This window comes from Chenopodium quinoa, unplaced genomic scaffold (genome assembly GCF_001683475.1).
Source record: "Chenopodium quinoa cultivar QQ74 unplaced genomic scaffold, ASM168347v1, whole genome shotgun sequence".
NCBI classification, from domain to species: domain Eukaryota; kingdom Viridiplantae; phylum Streptophyta; class Magnoliopsida; order Caryophyllales; family Amaranthaceae; genus Chenopodium; species Chenopodium quinoa.
The window spans coordinates 278,419-297,744 of NW_018743136.1; the positions used below are offsets into that span (position 1 = coordinate 278,419).

General features: G+C 42.5%; 1 protein-coding gene across 1 annotated transcript; it reads left to right on the plus strand.

The window, feature by feature from the left end:
- Nucleotides 1–1,345: 1,345 nt before the first annotated feature.
- LOC110732040 (patatin-like protein 2) lies at nucleotides 1,346–19,091 on the plus strand. Its single transcript, XM_021911952.1, has 7 exons — nucleotides 1,346–1,625; nucleotides 3,029–3,210; nucleotides 16,052–16,238; nucleotides 17,285–17,446; nucleotides 17,531–17,833; nucleotides 18,504–18,676; nucleotides 18,806–19,091. The coding sequence occupies exons 1-7, from the start codon at nucleotides 1,494–1,496 to the stop codon at nucleotides 18,927–18,929; spliced, it is 1,263 nt and encodes a 420-aa protein (XP_021767644.1). The 5' UTR covers nucleotides 1,346–1,493; the 3' UTR covers nucleotides 18,930–19,091.
- Nucleotides 19,092–19,326: the final 235 nt, after the last annotated feature.

The window sequence follows — 19,326 nt, forward strand, 5'->3', positions numbered from 1 at the left end:
CTTTATCATAGCATCCTAATTTTTTTTAACCCTTAATAACCTGCCCTTACTTTTGCTAATACACTTTTACCAAATTTTGCCTTGGGAAATGTGAATGCCTCCTTGTTGCAGATTTTATGAAACGGAGATAGTATTAGTGATTGAGATGATTCATTAACAAAAATAAAATGAAAATTGCAGCACGTAAACTTAAATTAAAAAGTATCAAATTGAAGCTGGTCGATGGGCCTCTCAGGCAGCTTGCACAGTTGCACTTAGCTGGTCTCATCGGCCAATTTATGTACGTAATATGACTAAGTACGTGATGAGCATGTAAATACAATAATATGAACAAATGGAATTAATGAGAATCAAATATGGATCTTGAAGTTCCTAAAAACGTTGAACGTTGAAGCATACGTGGGTGAAGTCATTAGGTGCTACATACATCGTTAATCGTATATAATTAAGCCGCCATGGTCGACAATGCATTAGTTATGAATTTATGATGTGGGGTTGACATTCAGTACTTGTACTAGTAATCCTAATACATACGTAGTATACTTTTGAAGTTAGCACTTTATAATATAGCAACAACTGAGCTTGTAATACCAAGCTAAGCTTGATCTAGCGGAAAGGGTTATACCTTCTAAATTTGAGATTAGAGGTTCAATCACCACTAAAGGCACTTTAAGGTGAGAATTTCCTTACCCTTCTCCCTTGTTTTCAAAGTACCTAGCCCGCTAACTTAGGCCCTTCTCCTTATCAACTTAAAAAAAAAAAAAAAAAAAAAAAAAAAAAAAAAAAAAAAAAAAAAAAAAAAAAAAAAAAAAAACTGAGGTTGTAATACACAAATTTATTGAATTTGCCACCTTTACTGATGATCTATTTGCCACCTTTATATAGTAATTTTTTTTTTAAAAAGTATGAGGATTAAAACTAAATCAAATACCCCAGTCGAAGTAACATAAACTAAAGATCGTCACTCACAAAGTATAGTCATACCTAGTCTAATTACATTTTGCAAAGAATTTACATTCAAGTGCTAAGATAGCTGCCTTGCTAGTATAGAAAAGGACAAGATGTTAAAGATGATAGACATGTCTATTTTCTTACCTATGTGGAAATAATATATCTATCCAATTGACAACAATTTGCATTTCTTCAACCAATGACTGATTTAATCATTATATCTCCATTTATTGATCTGACAAAATACTAACAACAATGTAACGTATAAATATATATTGTAATCAATACGCCTATATTATTGGTATGTTTTACCACGTCAAAATAATGTTTCATTTTCAGTACGGTTGAATTTAATTATTTAGGCTATAAATTATGGGTAATGCTATTATTTAGCCTAGTACGTACACCTTCGTTAATCATACATTTATACTCACACAAATGATTCACTAATTTCTTCCTCCAATCCATCTAATATATATAGACTAAGCACAAGACGCTGTTTTTTAAGCACGTACGTAGTCTTGATAGGTAGCTAGCTAGCCATGGAAAGAGCTAGTTCGCTTCTACAAGCTCCAACTTACGGTAACTTAGTTACTATTCTTAGCATCGATGGAGGCGGAGTCCGAGGGCTGATTCCGGGAACCATTCTAGCCTTCTTAGAAGATCAGCTTCAGGTAAAGTTAGTTTGTACCAATTCTTACTTCAAGCTAGGTTATTGTATTATGTTTAACCACCTAGACTCCATATATTTGATGCTAAGAAAATAACCTCTTTGTTTCTTTTATTGTATTTTGAGATTATTGATTGGTACTCATTATATTTTTAAATTGTAATAAGCCTTCTTACAATAAAATTCATTAAATACACTATATATAGGGGCTTATCAATATGGATTAGACTTGAATATGGAAAAATTCAATCGAGCCCAATTAAATTACACCCCTGTGAATAATATCTACCATTACATACTTGTTACTTGAATTTTTACCAGTATTCGTTTGAAAAATGACTACCATATTATTTTATTGATATACAATATAATTGGTTCATTTTTTCACCTAATAAAATAGTCATAATTAGTCTTCTTATTATATCTACAATGCTAATATATTTTTTGAAATTTTTAATCCAACATAAAATATATATTTTTCGAGAAACTATAAAATAAAAATAAAAGTTACATAAATAAAACTAAAAATTTGATAAATCAAAAAATTGTTGCTAATACATTTTATATTTAAAATAAAATAATATAATTAACTACTAAGAAAAAATATGTCAATTATAAACTACATAATCATGAATACATTATGATAATCATATTTCAAATGAGTACTGGAAAATTTTCAATAAACATACACTATTATTGTTGTTTTTACCCCTATAATGTTATTTTTAGCACTAACTATTTTTCAAAACAACCAATTTTTCCACCTAATCGCCCATTTATCTTGAACGCATGATGTTACTGCGGGCCCATTGATGAATTCTTTTGATTTTTTTTTCTTTATTTCATTGGTCGCCAAGCTAATGGTAGTCATCAAATATTTAATACATTTCTCTCTCTTCCATCTCATTTATGCCCAATTCTAATACTCATCTATGCCCATATACTCTCATTGGTTGCCCACTACTTGCCCTGGTAATAAATTTTTTCTTTATCATGCTTGTACTAAATAACTAAAAAGAATATAAAAATATATATACTATCAGCCAATTATAACAGGACAAGTGGCGAACTGTAATTCTTTGCCCACCTTATGCCAAAGGTTAAGGTCATAGCCAAGACCATGACCTGGTCAGGGCTTTTCTCTCTCCATAATTGATAAAATTTGATTATTTAAATATTATTTTATATTCTCTTTTCTCATGCCCACAACAGAAAGGCAACCATTGGGTATGCTATTATGTGCTTCGATTTCTTGATTAATACTCTAAATTATACTCCATACAAACTAAACACAAAATTAGATACCTAATTTACAAAAGTAAGTGTGGGGACAAATTATAAAATAGAGTTCATCATTTAAGGTTTTAAATTGAAATCAAGGGTTTGCTAATTAGTGATTTGATGTAGAAATTGGATGGAGAGGATGCGAGGCTAGCGGATTACTTCGACGTGATGGCAGGAACCAGCACAGGTGGTCTAGTGACAGCCATGCTTGCAGCACCAAACGAAAACAACCGCCCTTTGTTTGCTGCCAAAGACATTAAGCAATTCTACTTAGACCATTGCCCTGGAATTTTCCCTCAAGAGAAGTGTGTATCCTTCTTTTAAAAAAATAAATAAATAAATAATATCAAGCATTATAATATATACTTGATACTATAATGCTTGTATTCACACTTTAAAACATCATATTTAATATTTTATAATTATTTTTGTGAAGTTAAATTCTTATTTAATATTAGGGTAGTGCTATATATATAAACATTAAATACACTCTTGGAAATTGTATAAAATTAGGAATTCATGATAAAAACACTCGTAAATCAGTGTAATTAGTGTTTAAATTTGTATGATTTCTTAACTTTTTACGAATTTTAAGTGTGAATTTAATGCTTATATGTAGCCCTAAGGGCTATGTATAACATTTCCTTAATATTATAGAACGAATACTCGAGTTGGGTAAGTACCTCATATAGGCATCTATCACTAATGATTAGATCAAAACTTCTAAAACAATAAAAAAGATATGTGTATTATTCAATAGTAGTATGAAAATTGTCATCACCTAGAGGCTTTAACAAAAATTTTAAACTTTAATGGTGTTTCGGGTGAAAACAATGGGACCTTGCCGAAGGTCCGCTGAAATGGAGAAGACTGGATTCGGTCCAAGTTATGTTGGGCCGAAGGTTTCCTGCACAGTAAACACACGTAAACTAGCCTCGGGGGTGTTGCCGAGGAAGGCCCCTCCGATGCTAAAGTCAGTACAATGTGTAAAAGGAAGACACTATGCAAGAGAGTTTGTAGCTTGAGGCTTTTATGGAATATATCCGAATTGAGCATATGAATCAGAATATGAATATGAACGTGAATATGTGAATGTGTCAATATGATGGCTTTTATACCTCATCATACATGGAGAGGTTGGGCCTTAGCCCAATTGGCTTGCTTTGTGGGCTGACCTTTGACTTTTGCACAATTGGAGAGTTGAACCTTGACCTTGGGCTTTTAATTGGATCATTTAGTGCTTAGGCCCAATTTTGACTAAATTGGACCCAAACAACTTGCCCCCCAGACCCGATTTGGAAGGATGACGGGTCGGGTTTGATTTAATTCAGAAAAGGAGGGAAGTAAATGATTTAATTGATCCAAAAATTTGAATTTAAACCGTAATTAATGAGATAACAACGGTTAATGATTGCGGAAGTTGGACGGATAATGGGCAGTTTAATCGCAAGATCATGTGTTTAATGGTTACTTAGTGGGTATTTAAGAGAAATTAAAACACAGACTCCTCGTATCCCGTACCTGGAGATATAAACAGAGGCGCGTAATTCTCCTCACTTATTCACCAACACAAACCCAGAATTCTCAAGAGAGAAACCAAGAACCCGCATCAAAACTTCGCAAATTCCCCGAGCATTAAGCTTAGAAACTGAGACTTGCCACTACGAACTCGTAAATCGGCAACTTTCGCTTCAGATTAAGGTAAATTCCTTTGATTTCAGTTTATTTTTCTTCGAATTCGAACTCCTTCCCCTTTTCTTTCGACTTTTCTCTTCGAAATAATCAATGGCAAGAGGAGTTAGAGGTAGAGCCCGTGCTCCAAGAAGAGCAAGGCCGATTCCCGATCCTAGGAACAGGATTGGGACCTGGAATGGTCAAAGGCCGGAGACTGACCCTGCTGAAGGGATTAGGGCGACTCCCCTTTCCTCGGCTCCTCCTCAAAGAACGGATGAGCCGAGCGCTTCTAGACGGGATGATGAAGTTCCCGCTGTCCTTTGGGATATCCTCCCTGGGTTTTCAGAATGGGAGAATGCCGAAGTCGCTTCGGCCATGATAAAGAACCGCCCCTACTCATGGTGGGTAGAGAACGCCGATCAATATCGATTTGCCGAGCAAATTGAGTTGCATTACGGCATTTTTGAAGCTGATGGGTATTGGTGCTGAATGCCCTCGGCATCCGATAGAATCCATCGTCCACCCCCGGGGTATGTGGGGGTGTACACGAGACAGCTTCAGTACGGGCTGAGGTTCCCTTTGGACGTATTCGTCCGAGACTTGCTGATCCATTACAACATCTCTCTATGTCAGCTAACCCCCACCAGCATCCGAAGGGTGATGACATACTTATGGGTCTGCAAGTTCTTCAAGTACGTGCCGAACCTGCACTGCTTCAAAAAGCTCCATCGGCTAGTGCCAAATATTCAAAGTGGGCACGGAAGCCATGGTTCTGGGTGGTACCGGATTGAGTCCCGGCCCCAATACCTGACCATGTGGCCAAACGACTCTTCAGACAAGGACTGGAGAGGTCAATGGATTTGGGTTAGGGCACCCACAGATCCGGGCCACCCTTGCGTCTTCAGCGCTCCCCGGTACCTAGCTGAGCCTGATCCCGAAATGGGAAGTCTGGGTCCCCCCGCAGATAACGGGGCGGATCCGAACCTGGATCAGCAACATATCTTCGGCAAGCTGCCGAACCGGGGGGGGAGTGGTCGAATGCAGCATATCCCGGAGACTTGGCTCCCCGATACGCATTACGTTTTCCAAGAGAACATGCTAGCAGCTGTTGGCCTCAGCCGAAAGTTTAAGGATGGTAAGATTCTTCGGCTGGGGCCGAGGCTTTTTAACTACCTCTTTTTCTTCTCTCGCTTTGCTTTTTTATGCTGTGCCGATCTATCTGAGCTAACCTTTCCCCTTTCCTTTTTTCAGAGCGGGACGAGACCAACGTTGGCATTAACTACGCTCGTCTTGGTGTCAACTGAGAGCAAGTTGTAACTGAACAGGCCCCGTCTATCACTGAGCCGAGGCATAGGGAAGTTCATCTAGACTCTTCCCACTTCCAAATTGAGGTTGTTGCTCTGTATCAGAGGCAGAAGCCTTGGTGGAAGAAGAGAGACCCTTGGTTTCAGCTGCTGGACGAAGAAGCTGAAGCTGCCCGCACAGCCGAAGAGGTTGCACGGGTACTCGAAGCTTGCGAAGGAGGAGAAGGGTCCTCCAAAGCTGCTGAAGCCGAAGCTGCAGCTAGAGCAGCTGAAGAAGACGAGGCTTTGCTGAAGACCTCGGTGAGCTTTCAGACAACTTTTTCTTTTTTCTTTTCTTTTTTTTTTTTTTTTTTACTCACATTCTTCTTCCCCCCTGTCTGTTACAGTCTGAAGAGAGTAACAGACACAGAGAAGGAAAAGCTCCTGTTCGTCCCGAAGACCAAATACAAGAGTCTTCAGACTCAGATATGGACGAGCAGCCCCTTCTGAAAAGGCGCCGAAGGATGGCCATCATCGGCCCTCATGACTTTCAGCGGAGGTCGATGACCATCGGCGTCGCAATAAGGGAACCCGAGGAAGGCAACGGATCGCCGAGGGTTCCCCAGCCACCACCCCAATCACCTCAAAAGACCCCTCCGCCACCTCCTGAGATGGAGGTGGATCAGAGAACTCCCGAACCTAAGGGAGGGGTCCAAGAAGAAATCAAGAAGAGTGCTGCTGAGCACGAAAATAAGGATGCCGTGATGTCCAGTGCTGAGGGCTTCACGGCAGACATCGCAAGAGAGGTTGAGGCTTTCGTCCTCACCCCTGAAGAAGAGGAGGTCATAGTAATTGACTCCTCTGAGAAGGATGATGCTGAGACAACCAAAGCTAACCAAGCTCCATCGTCATCCTTCCCTTCTTTCCAGACTCTGCATTCTGGAGAAATGGGTTTCTCGGCCCCCGAATTCCAATCCCAGACCACATCTGGGACCTCATATGGGGTCAAAACCGAGAAGGAGCTGCAGCCTACTTCGGCAATTTTGCTGGCATGTCCGAAGTAGACAGGGCAAGGATCTGGTCGCTGAAGGCCACTGCTGGGATGGGCGAATCCAGCAGATCAGTTCCTGACCCAGCCAGGTCTAACCAACTGCTGATGATGCAGGTAATTTTCCTTGTCTTTATTTCCTCCGAAATTCAACTCTTTATATATATATATATTTTTTTTTATTTATTTTTGTCTTCCTGTTTTCAGTTCGTGCACAATCAGACTCTCACTGTAGAGCTGATAGATACCCTACAAGATAGGGTAGACGCTGCTGTGCACGACAAGAAGGTGGCTGAAGAGGAAGTAAAGCTTGCTAAGCTGAAGCAAGCAGCAGCTGAAGAGAAGCAGCAGGAGGTTGAGGAGTATGAGAAAAGAGCTGCTGAAGCCCTCAAAACCTTCTGCGATGCTATGGAGAAGGAAGTTTTTCCCCCACTGATGGAAGGGGAAAAATTCCTCCAGGAGCATATGGGAGTGGACGTCTCCAAATTCAAGGCTGCTGTTGAGAGCCGAATTCAGGAAGGAACTGCTGCACAAGCTGAAGTGCAGCAACGTCTAGAGGCTCTTGAAGCCAGCCGAATGGCTGCTGAAGAGCTGCTCCTGGCCAAAGATGTCCAACTCTCAGAGGTTGCTGTTGCTGTTGAAGCCCAAAGAGCTAAATTCCAAGAGGATCAACTGCTGATCCAGAAAGTTGAAGTGGCCCAAGCTCAGACAAAGGCTTTCCAAATTCAGCAAGAGCTGAATGAGCTGAAAGGTTCCTCCTCCAAGGTCGCTGATGAGCTTAAGAAATCCAAGGAAGACTTGGAGGAGACCCAGAAGAAGCTGGCTGATGCTGAGGCTTTACTCAAAGTCCGTGTCTATACCCAAGAGGAATATGAGATGGGTTTCAGAAACGGATTCCGAGTATGCCGAAGAGTCTGCCTTCATGCTGAGCCGAAGCTGGACTGGTCTAAATGTGCTGAGTGGGTCCAGAATCCCGAAGACCCTCATATGAAGTATGCAACTCCAGCCGAAGCTGAAATCCTTAAGGCTGAGGAAGCCGAAGAGGAAGCTGAGAGACTGGAGTTGGAAGCTGAGCAGAGGGAAAGGGAGGCTCGGCAGAGTGCAAAGCCCGCTTCTTCTGCTGCTGGGGCTGAGGCCACCATGGGGCTCAACGCTGATCAGTCTGATCCTCAGGCTGAAGCATAGGAACTCGGGCAGTCGTCTTCAGAATCTTGCGGTTCATCATGTGCTTAACTTTAGACTTGCCGCTTTCTGAGTTTTTTGCCTTGTTTTTTGCTTCAGCTTGCCTTGTCGTACAGCAGTTTTATTTTTTTTTGCTTATGTACGTATTTCGGCAGCTGTTATTTTCCGCTTGTGGGCGACTGCCGATACTGAATTATTGAACTTGTAGCTCAATTTTTGAGCATGAAATATTAATCTGATGCTCTTTTCTTCAGTTGCTTTATTTTTGAATGCTTTACTGTTTCTTTTCTTCAATTCTGCCGAACATGCTTGCACTGAGTGCTTCTTGCCCCCCCAGAAATTGAAGTATGACTTCAGCTGAATAAGCAATTTCTTCACTTCTTCAAAATGGGTATCTGAAACACAGGGCCAACTGAAGGCAATGCTTCTGGGATACAAGTCTTACTGAAGATTGACTTTGTCTGAAAGTTGGATATCCGAAACACAGGGCCAACTGAAGGCAATGCTTTGGATATTAGCTTTCTGGGATACAAGGCTCAGTTAAGGCAATATCCTAGAATTGTCCATGGACTAACCTCTTTGGAACAAGCCTTACTGAAGTTTGACTTCAGCTGAAAGACCAGTTTTCTTAAAGAAGACGCATATCCGAAACACAGGGCCAACTGAAGGCAATGTTTCGAATAATGGCTTTCTGGGATACAAGGCTCAGTTAAGGCAATATCCCAGAATTGTCCATGGACTAATGTCTTTGGGGAACGGGTCTTACTGAAGTTTGACTTCAGCTGAAAGACCAGTGTTCTTTAAAAAGACGAGTTCCGTCAGCCATCTGAAACCCAGTTACCCGAAGGCGAAGGTTTCAGACGAGGCTGATTTAAAAATTTTCAACTGTTGCTTCTATCCTTGATTTTCTGTCTATCTTTGAAAAATGGATATCCGAAACACAAGGCCAACTTAAGGCAATGTTTCGGATAATGGCTCTCTGGGATACAAGGCTCAGTTAAGGAAATATCCCAGAATTGTCCATGGACTCATGTCTTTGGAGAACAAGTCTTACTGAAGTTTGACTTCAGCTGAAAGACCGGTGTTCTTTAAAAAGACGAGTTTTGTCAGCAATCTGAAACCCAGTTACCCGAAGGCGAAGGTTTCAGACGAGGCTGAATAAAAAAACCCTTGAAGAGTAGATAGAACAAAGAAAATTTTGAAAGGATAAAAAGTTGTAAATATTTATATAAATGGCGGCTCCAAGGCCTTTCATTAGTTCAAAATGTACTTACAAAGATTGTTCTGCCCCGAAGGGTTTACACATGGTATTTTTTCAGTACATCAGCGTTCCAGTGATTCTTCAACTCAGTTCCATCCAACTGCCGAAGTCGGTATGTCCCTGGCTGAAGCTCATCATAAATTTCATAAGGTCCTTCCCATGTAGCTGAGAGTTTCCCATGGATTCGGCCTTTCTGAACTGCAGCAGCATTCCGAAGGACAAGATCTCCAATTTTGAGAGGCCTTGCATGGACCCTTCGGTTATAAAATTTGCTGACTCTCTGCTTATAGGCGGCCATTTTATCTCGGGCTGAGTCTCTTACTTCGTCGAGGAAATCAAGAGATTCCCACATCAGTCGCTCATTCTCAGCCGAGAAATGGTGCACTCGAAGGCTCTTAGAGCCAATTTCCACTGGAAGGACGGCTTCGGCACCATACACCAGTTCAAAAGGTGAGTGGCCCGTTGCCTCTTTTTCAGTTGTCCGAAGGGACCAAAGGGTTCCAGGGAGCTCCTCCAGCCATTTGGACTTTTGATCTTCCACCCTCTTCTTGAGGGCATTTAAGATCTGTTTATTTGCTGCTTCGGCTTGTCCGTTACTTTGCGGGTGGCATACTGCTGAATATGCCAGTTTGATGCCGAACTGATCTGTATATCGCTTCAGCGGTAAGTTATCAAATTGCCTCCCATGATCGAAGACAAATACTCTCGGGATGCCAAAGCGAGTGATGATATTCTGCCAGATAAATTTTCTGACAGTTTGCTCTGTAATGTTCGAGGCTGCTTCGGCCTCGATCCATTTACTGAAGTAGTCGACACCAACTATCAGCCATTTTTTCTGGTACACAGCCTCTGGAAATGGTCCCAGTATATCCAGTCCCCATTGGGCAAATGGGAGTGGATTAAGGATCGGCTGAAGATCCCTTGCTGGCTGATGGATAACTGGAGCATATTTTTGACATTTTTTCGCATTTCCGAACCAGCTCCTTAGCATCTGCGATCATGGTGGGCCAGTAATATCCAGCCCTCAATGCCTTGTGGGCTAAGGTTCTTCCCCCAATGTGGTTCCCACAGATGCCGAGGTGAATCTCCCGTAGGATATAATCTGCATCTGTTGGTCCCACGCATTTCAGCAATGGGGCTGAGAAGGACTTTTTCAGAAGTTCCCCCCTGAAGACAATGAACCTAGAACTGGTTCTCTTCATCTTGGAGGCCAAAGCTTTATCCTCAGGAGTTTCTCCCCGAAGCTTGAAAGCTAGGATGGGTTCCATCCAACTAGGCTCTGGGTCAGCGCAGCACACTTCAGGTGCTTCGTCGACACTTCTCTCTCGACGCACTTCTACATATACAGACCTGTTCAGCTCGGTAAAAGATGAACTAGCAAGTTTGGAGAGTGCATCGGCTTGAGTATTCTGACCCCTTGTGATCAGCTGAACCTCAAAAGTTTTCAGCTCTGCAATGACTGATTTGATCTTGGCAAGATAAGCTATCATGGAGGGCTCTTTGGCCTCGTAGCTGCCACTGATCTGATATGCAACTAGCTAAGAGTCTGTTTTTAAGCAGACATGATCGGCTTCCAAGGAGATGCATAATTGTAGGCCGGCGATTGCTGCCTCATATTCGGCTTCATTGTTCGAGGCCTTAAAAGAAAATTTTAGTGCATACTCAAAGGATTTGCCTTCGGGAGAAGTTATCACTACTCCTGCCCCCGAACCGTTTTCGGTGGAAGACCCATCCGTAAACACGGTCCAGACTTTCTTTTCACTGTCCAGCGCTTCTTGGTATGAGCATTCGGCCAAGAAATCCGCTAGGGCTTGAGCCTTAATGGCAGCCCTCGGACGGTAGCTGATGCTGAATTCGGTGAGCTCAAAAGCCCACTTGGCTAGCCTACCGGATTTTTCAACCTTGCCGAGAACTTTTTCCAACGGCTGATCAGTTAAGACCACTATCTGATGGCAATCAAAATAGGGCCTCAGCTTCCGAGCAGCTACTACTACCGCGAAAGCAACTTTCTCGAGTAGAGGATAGCGGGTCTCGGCATCCGTCAGTGTATGACTCACGAAATAGATCGGTTGTTGACTCTTACTCTCTTCCCTCAGCAATACTGCGCTGATGGTGGCCGGGCTAACGGCCACATATAGGTATAAAGTTTCTCCTTCAGCTGGGCTAGCCAGCGTTGGGAGTCGAGCCAGATGCTCCCGAAGCTGTTGAAAGGCGTCTTTTTGCTCTTCCTCCCAAACAAGCTCTTTTGTTTTCGGGAGTTTCAGGGCTTTGAAGAAGGGTAACCCCTTATCCGAAGCTCTGGAAATGAACCTCGAGAGGGCTGCCATTCTTCAGGTGAGCCGCTGAACATCCCGCTTCGTTTTCGGCTCAGGAAGGTCGAGCGTCGCTTTGACTTTAGAGGGATTGGCATCAATCCCCCTTTTGCTGACCATGAACCCCAGGAATTTCCCTGACTTCACGCCGAAGACACACTTCTTCGGATTCAGCTTCATTTGATGCTTTCTCAAGGTGGCGAAAGTTTCAGCCAGGTCCTTTACATGGTCCTCTAGTTTTTTTGCTTTTGACGATTGAATCGTCAACATAGACTTCCATGTTTCGGCCCTTTTGATCGGCGAAAACTTGATCCACCAGCCTTTGATAGGTTGCTCCCGCATTTTTCAATCCGAAGGGCATCATTTTGTAATTGTATACCCCAGCGTTCGTGACGAATGCTGTCTTGGCTCGATCGTCGGGGTGCATAAAGATCTGATGATACCCCGAGAATGCGTCCATGAAGCTAAGCAAGGCATGGCCACTTGTCGAATCGACTAGCTGATCGATTCTCGGCAAGGGATAGAAATCCTTTGGACAAGCCTTATTTAGGTCCGTGAAGTCAACGCACATCCTCCAGGTACCATTGGGCTTCTGAACCATCACCACATTTGCCAGCCATTCTGGATATTGGCAAGGTTCAATGAATCCTGCCTCCAATAATTTTTTGACTTCGGCTGCGATGTCTCGGTTCTTATTGGCGGAGTAATTCCGCTTCTTTTGCTTAATTGGTCGACACGTTGGGTCAACATTAAGCTTATGGGAGATGAGGTCTGAACTTATCCCGGGCATATCAGCTGCCGAGAAAGCAAACACATCTCTGTTATCCCGAAGGAGCTGAATAAGTTCACAACGGGTGTTAGGATCAAGGTCCATCCCGATTGTTACACATTTCTCAGCATCTCCTTCGGCCAACTCAACTGTTTCAGTCTGTTGGTCCATGTCCATTGCCGATGGACTGGACTCTTCAGAATCTGGTCTGCTGCCAATGTCAGCAGGTGTCCCAGTCTTTGTGTTCTTCGGCTGGCTCTCTGAGTCTTGCGGCTCAGCTGAAGAGCTAGCCTTTTCCCTTTCGGGCCCTTTTTCTCTGGGCACGGATCCTTGGGCCGAAGCACTTAGGCCTTTCGGCTTTTTTGTGCTTGGCTCTCTTTCTTTTCCTTTCCCCTCCTCATCCTTGTCGTCATCTGGGTGACTACTGGATGGCTTGAGGTAGTTGCACCTTCGGGCGTCCTTTTGGTTGCCCTGTATCCTTTCGGGGAAGCCGGCGTCTGAGACGTAAATCATCAGCTGATGATAAGTTGAGACGACCCCTTGGATCTCGTGAATTATGGGTCTCCCCAAAATCACGTTGTACACTGAAGGAGCGTCGATGACCAAAAATTCAATCATGACATTCCGGGCTGCCTCATCGCAACCGATGGTGATAGGAAGTGTCACCTTCCCATCTGGATAAGTTGAAGCCCCATTGAACCCGGATACCGGATAGGGTAGCGGCGTAAGGTGCTTGGGCTTCAGCTTAATTTGATTGTAGGCCTTTCGGAACAGAATGTTTGCTCCACTGCCACCGTCAACAAGGACCTTACTGACGTCGTGGTTGGCCACCGTGGCGATGATCACCAACGGATCCTCATGAGGGAACGTGATCCCCCGGCAGTCGGCGGCTGTGAACGTCATGTTCGGCACCGGCGACTGGGGAGATTGAATGTCAGCGTTGTTCACCTGGTGAGTCAAAGCTCTAAGGTGGCGCTTGTGCTCCCTCCGCGAGTATATTCCTCCCGAGATAACATTGATCGGAGGGAATTTCCCCTCCGGCTTTTTACTGTTTTTCCGGGGGAAATCAAGGTCCTGCCGAGGGTCCTTTGCTGACCTCTCGGATTCTTTTTTCTCGCGGTGATCCGCGATGTATTTTTTCAAATATCCCTTCCGGACCATGTCCTCTATCTGGTCCTTCAGTTGGATACACTCCTCAGTGTTGTGGCCCGAAGACTCGTGGAACTCACACCACTGATTTTATTTTTTCGCTGATACCACTCTGGGAGTGGTCGCGGCTTTCGGTAACTCTGCTCTTCCTTCGTCACACTGTAAATTTTGGCGCGTGGAAGAGAGAGCGGAGTGTAGGACTCGTATCTGCCTGTGTATGAGGCAAATCTGTCCTTCTTTGGGTCGTTGGCCAAAGATGGCTCCGGAGCCTTTGATTTTCCCTTTGCCTTATGACCTTGGCCTTCAGACAAGGGTATTTGCCTCTGTTTCCCTCCCCCGGATTGAGGTTGGGTTTTTGCTTTATTCCATTCTTCGGCTCGGATGAACTTATCCGAAGCACTAAGAGCTTCCTCCAAGGTCTGCGGGGTATGCATGACCATGAAGTCTAGGAACTTTCCTGGCTGAAGGCCATTCTGCATTGCAAAAACAGCTAACCCCTGGTCCAGCTGGGAGACGCTTGATGACTCGTTACTGAAACGGGTCAGGTAGTCTCGGAGGCTTTCGGTTTCCCCCTGTTGCAGACTCATGAGCTCTGCGGTAGTCTTCTCTCGGCGGTTTGCCGTGGAAAACTTGCTCCTGAACTTGGAGGACAGATCATCCCAACCTGTTATGGAGCCTTGCCTTACTCCCTTGGAGATCCACGCTTGCGCGACCCCCTTGAGAGTGGTTGGGAAATATTTGCACCAAGTCGCCTCGGATCTGGGGCAAAGATGCATATGAGTCTCATACGAGGCCACGTGGTCCTTCGGATCCGTGGTCCCGTCATATGTGATATGCGACGGTATTTTAACCGTGGGTACGCGCTCTTCCAGTATCCATTGCTCGAATGGTGAACTAGCGGGTAGCATAACGGCCTTGCCCTTGTTCCTGGCCGAAGGGACCGCGCTCCGCCCTCTTAGAGAGGTAGGAGTGGTTTTCGTCCCTGGCTGGGAAGTCTGGGCCTCGGCTGCAGGGAACGAGAGGCGACTACGCACGCTCGGTTCCTGGCCGCCGAGTCGGTCAAGGACGCTTCTGCGAACAGTCTCAGGTTCTCGGTGAGTAGATTCTGGCCGAGAAGCTGAGCTGCTGCTCTTATGCGCTTCTGGTCTTGAGGATGAGGATCCTTTTAATAATTGAGGGTTCTTTTTCCTCTGTTTTTCATTTTTCCAAGAATCCTCCTCCCACTCTTCCAGTTCCCGGAAGGAAGGAAGCTTCCCACCGTCATGGTCTAACTTCCTCCGCTGATGCCGGGTATGCGGAGGAGTTCGATCACGAGGCGGTGGCATATTTTGTGCCCTCATTGCCTCCATGAGTACTGCCAGCGCTCTTGCCACCTCTTCCGAACTGGGCCCCGACAAAGGGGTCCTCGGCCGAGTGTGGGAATGAGGCCGCGCAGCCGACGGTTGGCTTTGGGACACTGAATATGTCCTATGATCAGACTGACCCCTGCTAGACCGAGAGTGGTCCGGCCTATATTGAGAGTCATGCATTACGGGAGATAGGGAATCCTCCTTGTATGATCCTCCCCCCGAGCCGGCACCCTTGGGAGAGTTCCGGTTTTAGGCTTTTCGCCCGCTCCTTGACGGAGGCTTTTGCTCTTGCGGTTCTTAGCCATGGCTGCTAAGATAATTGCAAGATGATCTTGGTTAGGAATTTGGCTTAAAGATTTTTGAAAGTCTTCCCCACAGACGGCGCCAAATTGTTTCGGGTGAAAACAATGGGACCTTGCCGAAGGTCCGCTGAAATGGAGAAGACTGGATTCGGTCCAAGTTATGTTGGGCCGAAGGTTTCCTGCACAGTAAACACACGTAAACTAGCCTCGGGGGTGTTGCCGAGGAAGGCCCCTCCGATGCTAAAGTCAGTACAATGTGTAAAAGGAAGACACTATGCAAGAGAGTTTGTAGCTTGAGGCTTTTATGGAATATATCCGAATATATAAATGAGCATATGAATCAGAATATGAATATGAACGTGAATATGTGAATGTGTCAATATGATGGCTTTTTATACCTCATCATACATGGAGAGGTTGGGCCTTAGCCCAATTGGCTTGCTTTGTGGGCTGACCTTTGACTTTTGCACAATTGGAGAGTTGAACCTTGACCTTGGGCTTTTAATTGGATCATTTAGTGCTTAGGCCCAATTTTGACTAAATTGGACCCAAACAAATGGTATTAATTCGTCATGATTATAAATAAAGAAGTATATACAGAGTATGAAAATCTAATTCTTATAGATTTATAGCTTCTGTATTATTTTTATAGAGGATAGATAGATTGTTAAGTAAAAAGGGGTTTTTTTTTTAATTGGTTTGCATGCACCAAACTCATAAAAATAAAAATAAATATAAATTAATAATTTGAACATACAAAAATATAAACAGCACAAATACAAAATATATGAGTTTTAGATCAATATATGTTTTGTAGGTCTATCTTTGGTCATGCAAGGGATATAATGAAGTCGCTGGAAGGACCCAAATACGATGGGAAGTATTTACATGAAATTGCCAAGGAGAAGTTGGGAAATACAAAGCTACATCAGACTTTAACTAACATTGTTGTCCCAACATTTGACATTAAGCAAATGCAGCCGATTGTCTTCTCCAGCTATGAGGTATCAAATTATATCTAGCCATTAATTTGTTTACAGTTTACTCCACCTAATTTATACTAATCTAAATTAACTCTCTAACTCTTAAGTATTATTATTATATTGATAGCACAATTAGTTATTTGCTCCCACTATTATAAGGATTCTGATTGAGACATACCTTATTATTGAGTCCAAATGAATAGACACTATATACCTATCTGGTACTCCCTTTGTCCTTTTATTAGATTCTTATTTCTAGTATTTATTCATTACATAACAGAGAAAATTAAGAATCTAATTAAGGGATGGATGGAGATATATATATATATATATATATATATATATATATAGAGAGAGAGAGAGAGAGAGAGAGAGAGAGAGAGAGAGAGAGAGAGAGAGAGAGAGAGAGAGAGAGAGAGAGAGAGAGAGAGAGAGAGAGAGAGAGAGAGAGAGAGAGAGAGAGAGAGAGAGAGAGAGAGAGAGAGAGAGAGGGGGTACATTTTTATTATTTTTTTATTTTTGTGGTTGGTAAGGAGAAGGGTCCTACCGGGTCGGAACCTCTCACAGGTCCTCCTGACCCGGGTTAGCGGGCTAAACACTATGGAAGTGAGGGGAAAGGATAATGGAATCCCACCTCCAAAGTGTCTCTAGTGCGGTTTGATCCCACAACCAAAAACCTCTTGGTTGTGAGATATAAACTCGACCACTAAACAAAACTGTGCTTGGTTATACCTATCCAGTACATATGGTGCACAAACATACATGTAACATTCGGATCGGAACCTCTCACAGGTCCTCTTGACCCGAGTTAGCGGATTAGATACTTTGGAAGCGAGGAGAAAGGATAAGGGAATCCCCACCTCCAAAGTGTCTCTAGTGGGGTTTGATCCCACAACCAAAAACCTCTTGGTTGTGAGATACAAACTTGACCATTAGACCAAGCTATGCTTGGTTATACCTATCTGGTACATATGGTGCACAGACATACATGTAACATTATTATTTGTATGCAAATATCTATAAATTGTGTGAAACTAAGTGACTAATACAATACGAATGATGATCAGGTAAAAAGGACGCCAAGTCTAGATGCCTTACTCTCGGATATATGCATAGGAACTTCAGCTGCACCAACTTACCTCCCACCCCATCACTTCCACACCCAAGGACCGAATGGAGAAGTCCGAGAATTCAACCTTATCGATGGTGGTGTAGCTGCCAACAATCCGGTAATTTATCATACAATTTCTATATGTATTACTCCATCGTCAAGGCTACATTTATCGATCATTTTTGTTTAATTTATATTTTAGGCATTGGCCGCGATAAATGAAGTATCTAATGAGATACATAGTGGAAGCCCGGATTTCTTTCCTATAAAACCATCAGATTATCATAGATATCTAGTACTGTCCTTAGGTACAGGAACAACCAAATGTGAAGAGAAGTATGATGCAGAAACTGCAGCAAATTGGGGTGTCTTAGGGTGGCTTACCTGCGGTGGATCCTCTCCTTTGATCGATGTGTTCATGCAAGCTAGTGCTGATATGGTGGATTTTCATCTTTCCACTGTTTTTAAGGCCCTTCATAGTGACAAAAATTACATTAGAATCCAGGTACTATATACTTCCAATGTTTATATTTAGTTGCAACTGTTTGATTTTTGCTTTAATCACATATTCTACTTTGGTACTCTTTTATGATATATATATAGTCGTAAGATTTTTATCCGTGTTTATTATTAGAGGTTTACGTAATTGAATATATGCATTAATAAACGTGAAGTGATAATAAAGACATGAAGTGTTGGCGTGTTGCAATAAATAGTAAGTAGAAGAAGCATGTATGTCTCATATTGTCAATGGTTTAAAATTACTTGTTACATTTATCTTCATTTTTGAAATGTAGCTACGTTTGGAAACGATAAAAGAGAGCTAGACTTATACTACTATCTACGTTTATTGAATTCGTACATCACATGTGTAATTGTATATTAATGTACGTATATAACTAACTAATTCAAGTCGATTTATAATGCATGTATGTTTGTCTCTGATTCTAATCAATTGTTATAAACTCTTAATTCCAATGATTTTAGATTTTAATATATTAACCTCTCATGTTTTAAGTAAAAAATTTTGATTTTTTAATGTAGTTGTGAATTGAAGAATTAAAGTATTAAAAAGAGCAAGATTTTGTTAAACTATAAATGAAATTATACATACATAAATTTGCTTACATTATTATTTTTTTAAGTTGTATGGAATTGATATGAATTGCATGTAGGATGATACATTAACCGGAGATTTAGCATCGGTTGATATTTCAACGGAGGAAAACTTGGTCAATCTAGTAAGCATTGGTGAAGAATTGCTTAAAAAACCAATTTCAAAGGTTAATTTAGCCACTGGTTTCTGTGAGCCAACCAGTCAACATACAAATGAAGAAATACTCCAGAGGTCAGTAATTTACATCGTTTGCATACATTTCGATCATTTTTATTATGAGGAACTCGCAAATAAGAAATGTCCAAAGAAGTAAAGCTTATATGAGCAATACTTGACATGTGATATATGTGACCAATGTAGGTTAGCAGAGATACTTTCGAAGGAGAGGCGGCTACGTTACATAAGATCACCTCAAGGGCAAGGACGCGTTCATTACTGGCGAACCCATACTGAGCAAGCAGGAACTAATGAACCAGCTAGCTAGCTAGTGAATGTTCTGATGGTGCAGTGACCACTTGCCAGCCTTTTTTTTTTTTTTTTTTTTTTTTTTTTTTTTGACAAACTTGCCCGCCTCTTGTTTCTTCAATATTGTTTATTTCCTTTTTAACACTCAAAAAAGGAATATGAATACATATTACTTTTCTTATTCCGTGTCTAATTCGTATAAAGTCTAATTTATGGATGATAAAATATTAGGAAAATTTGTTCAAAAGGACCACTTAAGTGGTCTCTTTTGTTAAGAATGACCTATTAAGAAAAAAGTTGTTTAAAAGGATCACAAAAGGCAATTTGACTTGTTGAGGGGGACCAAGGCCGATTTTCAGGCAAGTCAACGCTGGATTCCGGCATGACCGTCACGTGCATGGCACTTGACTCATTAA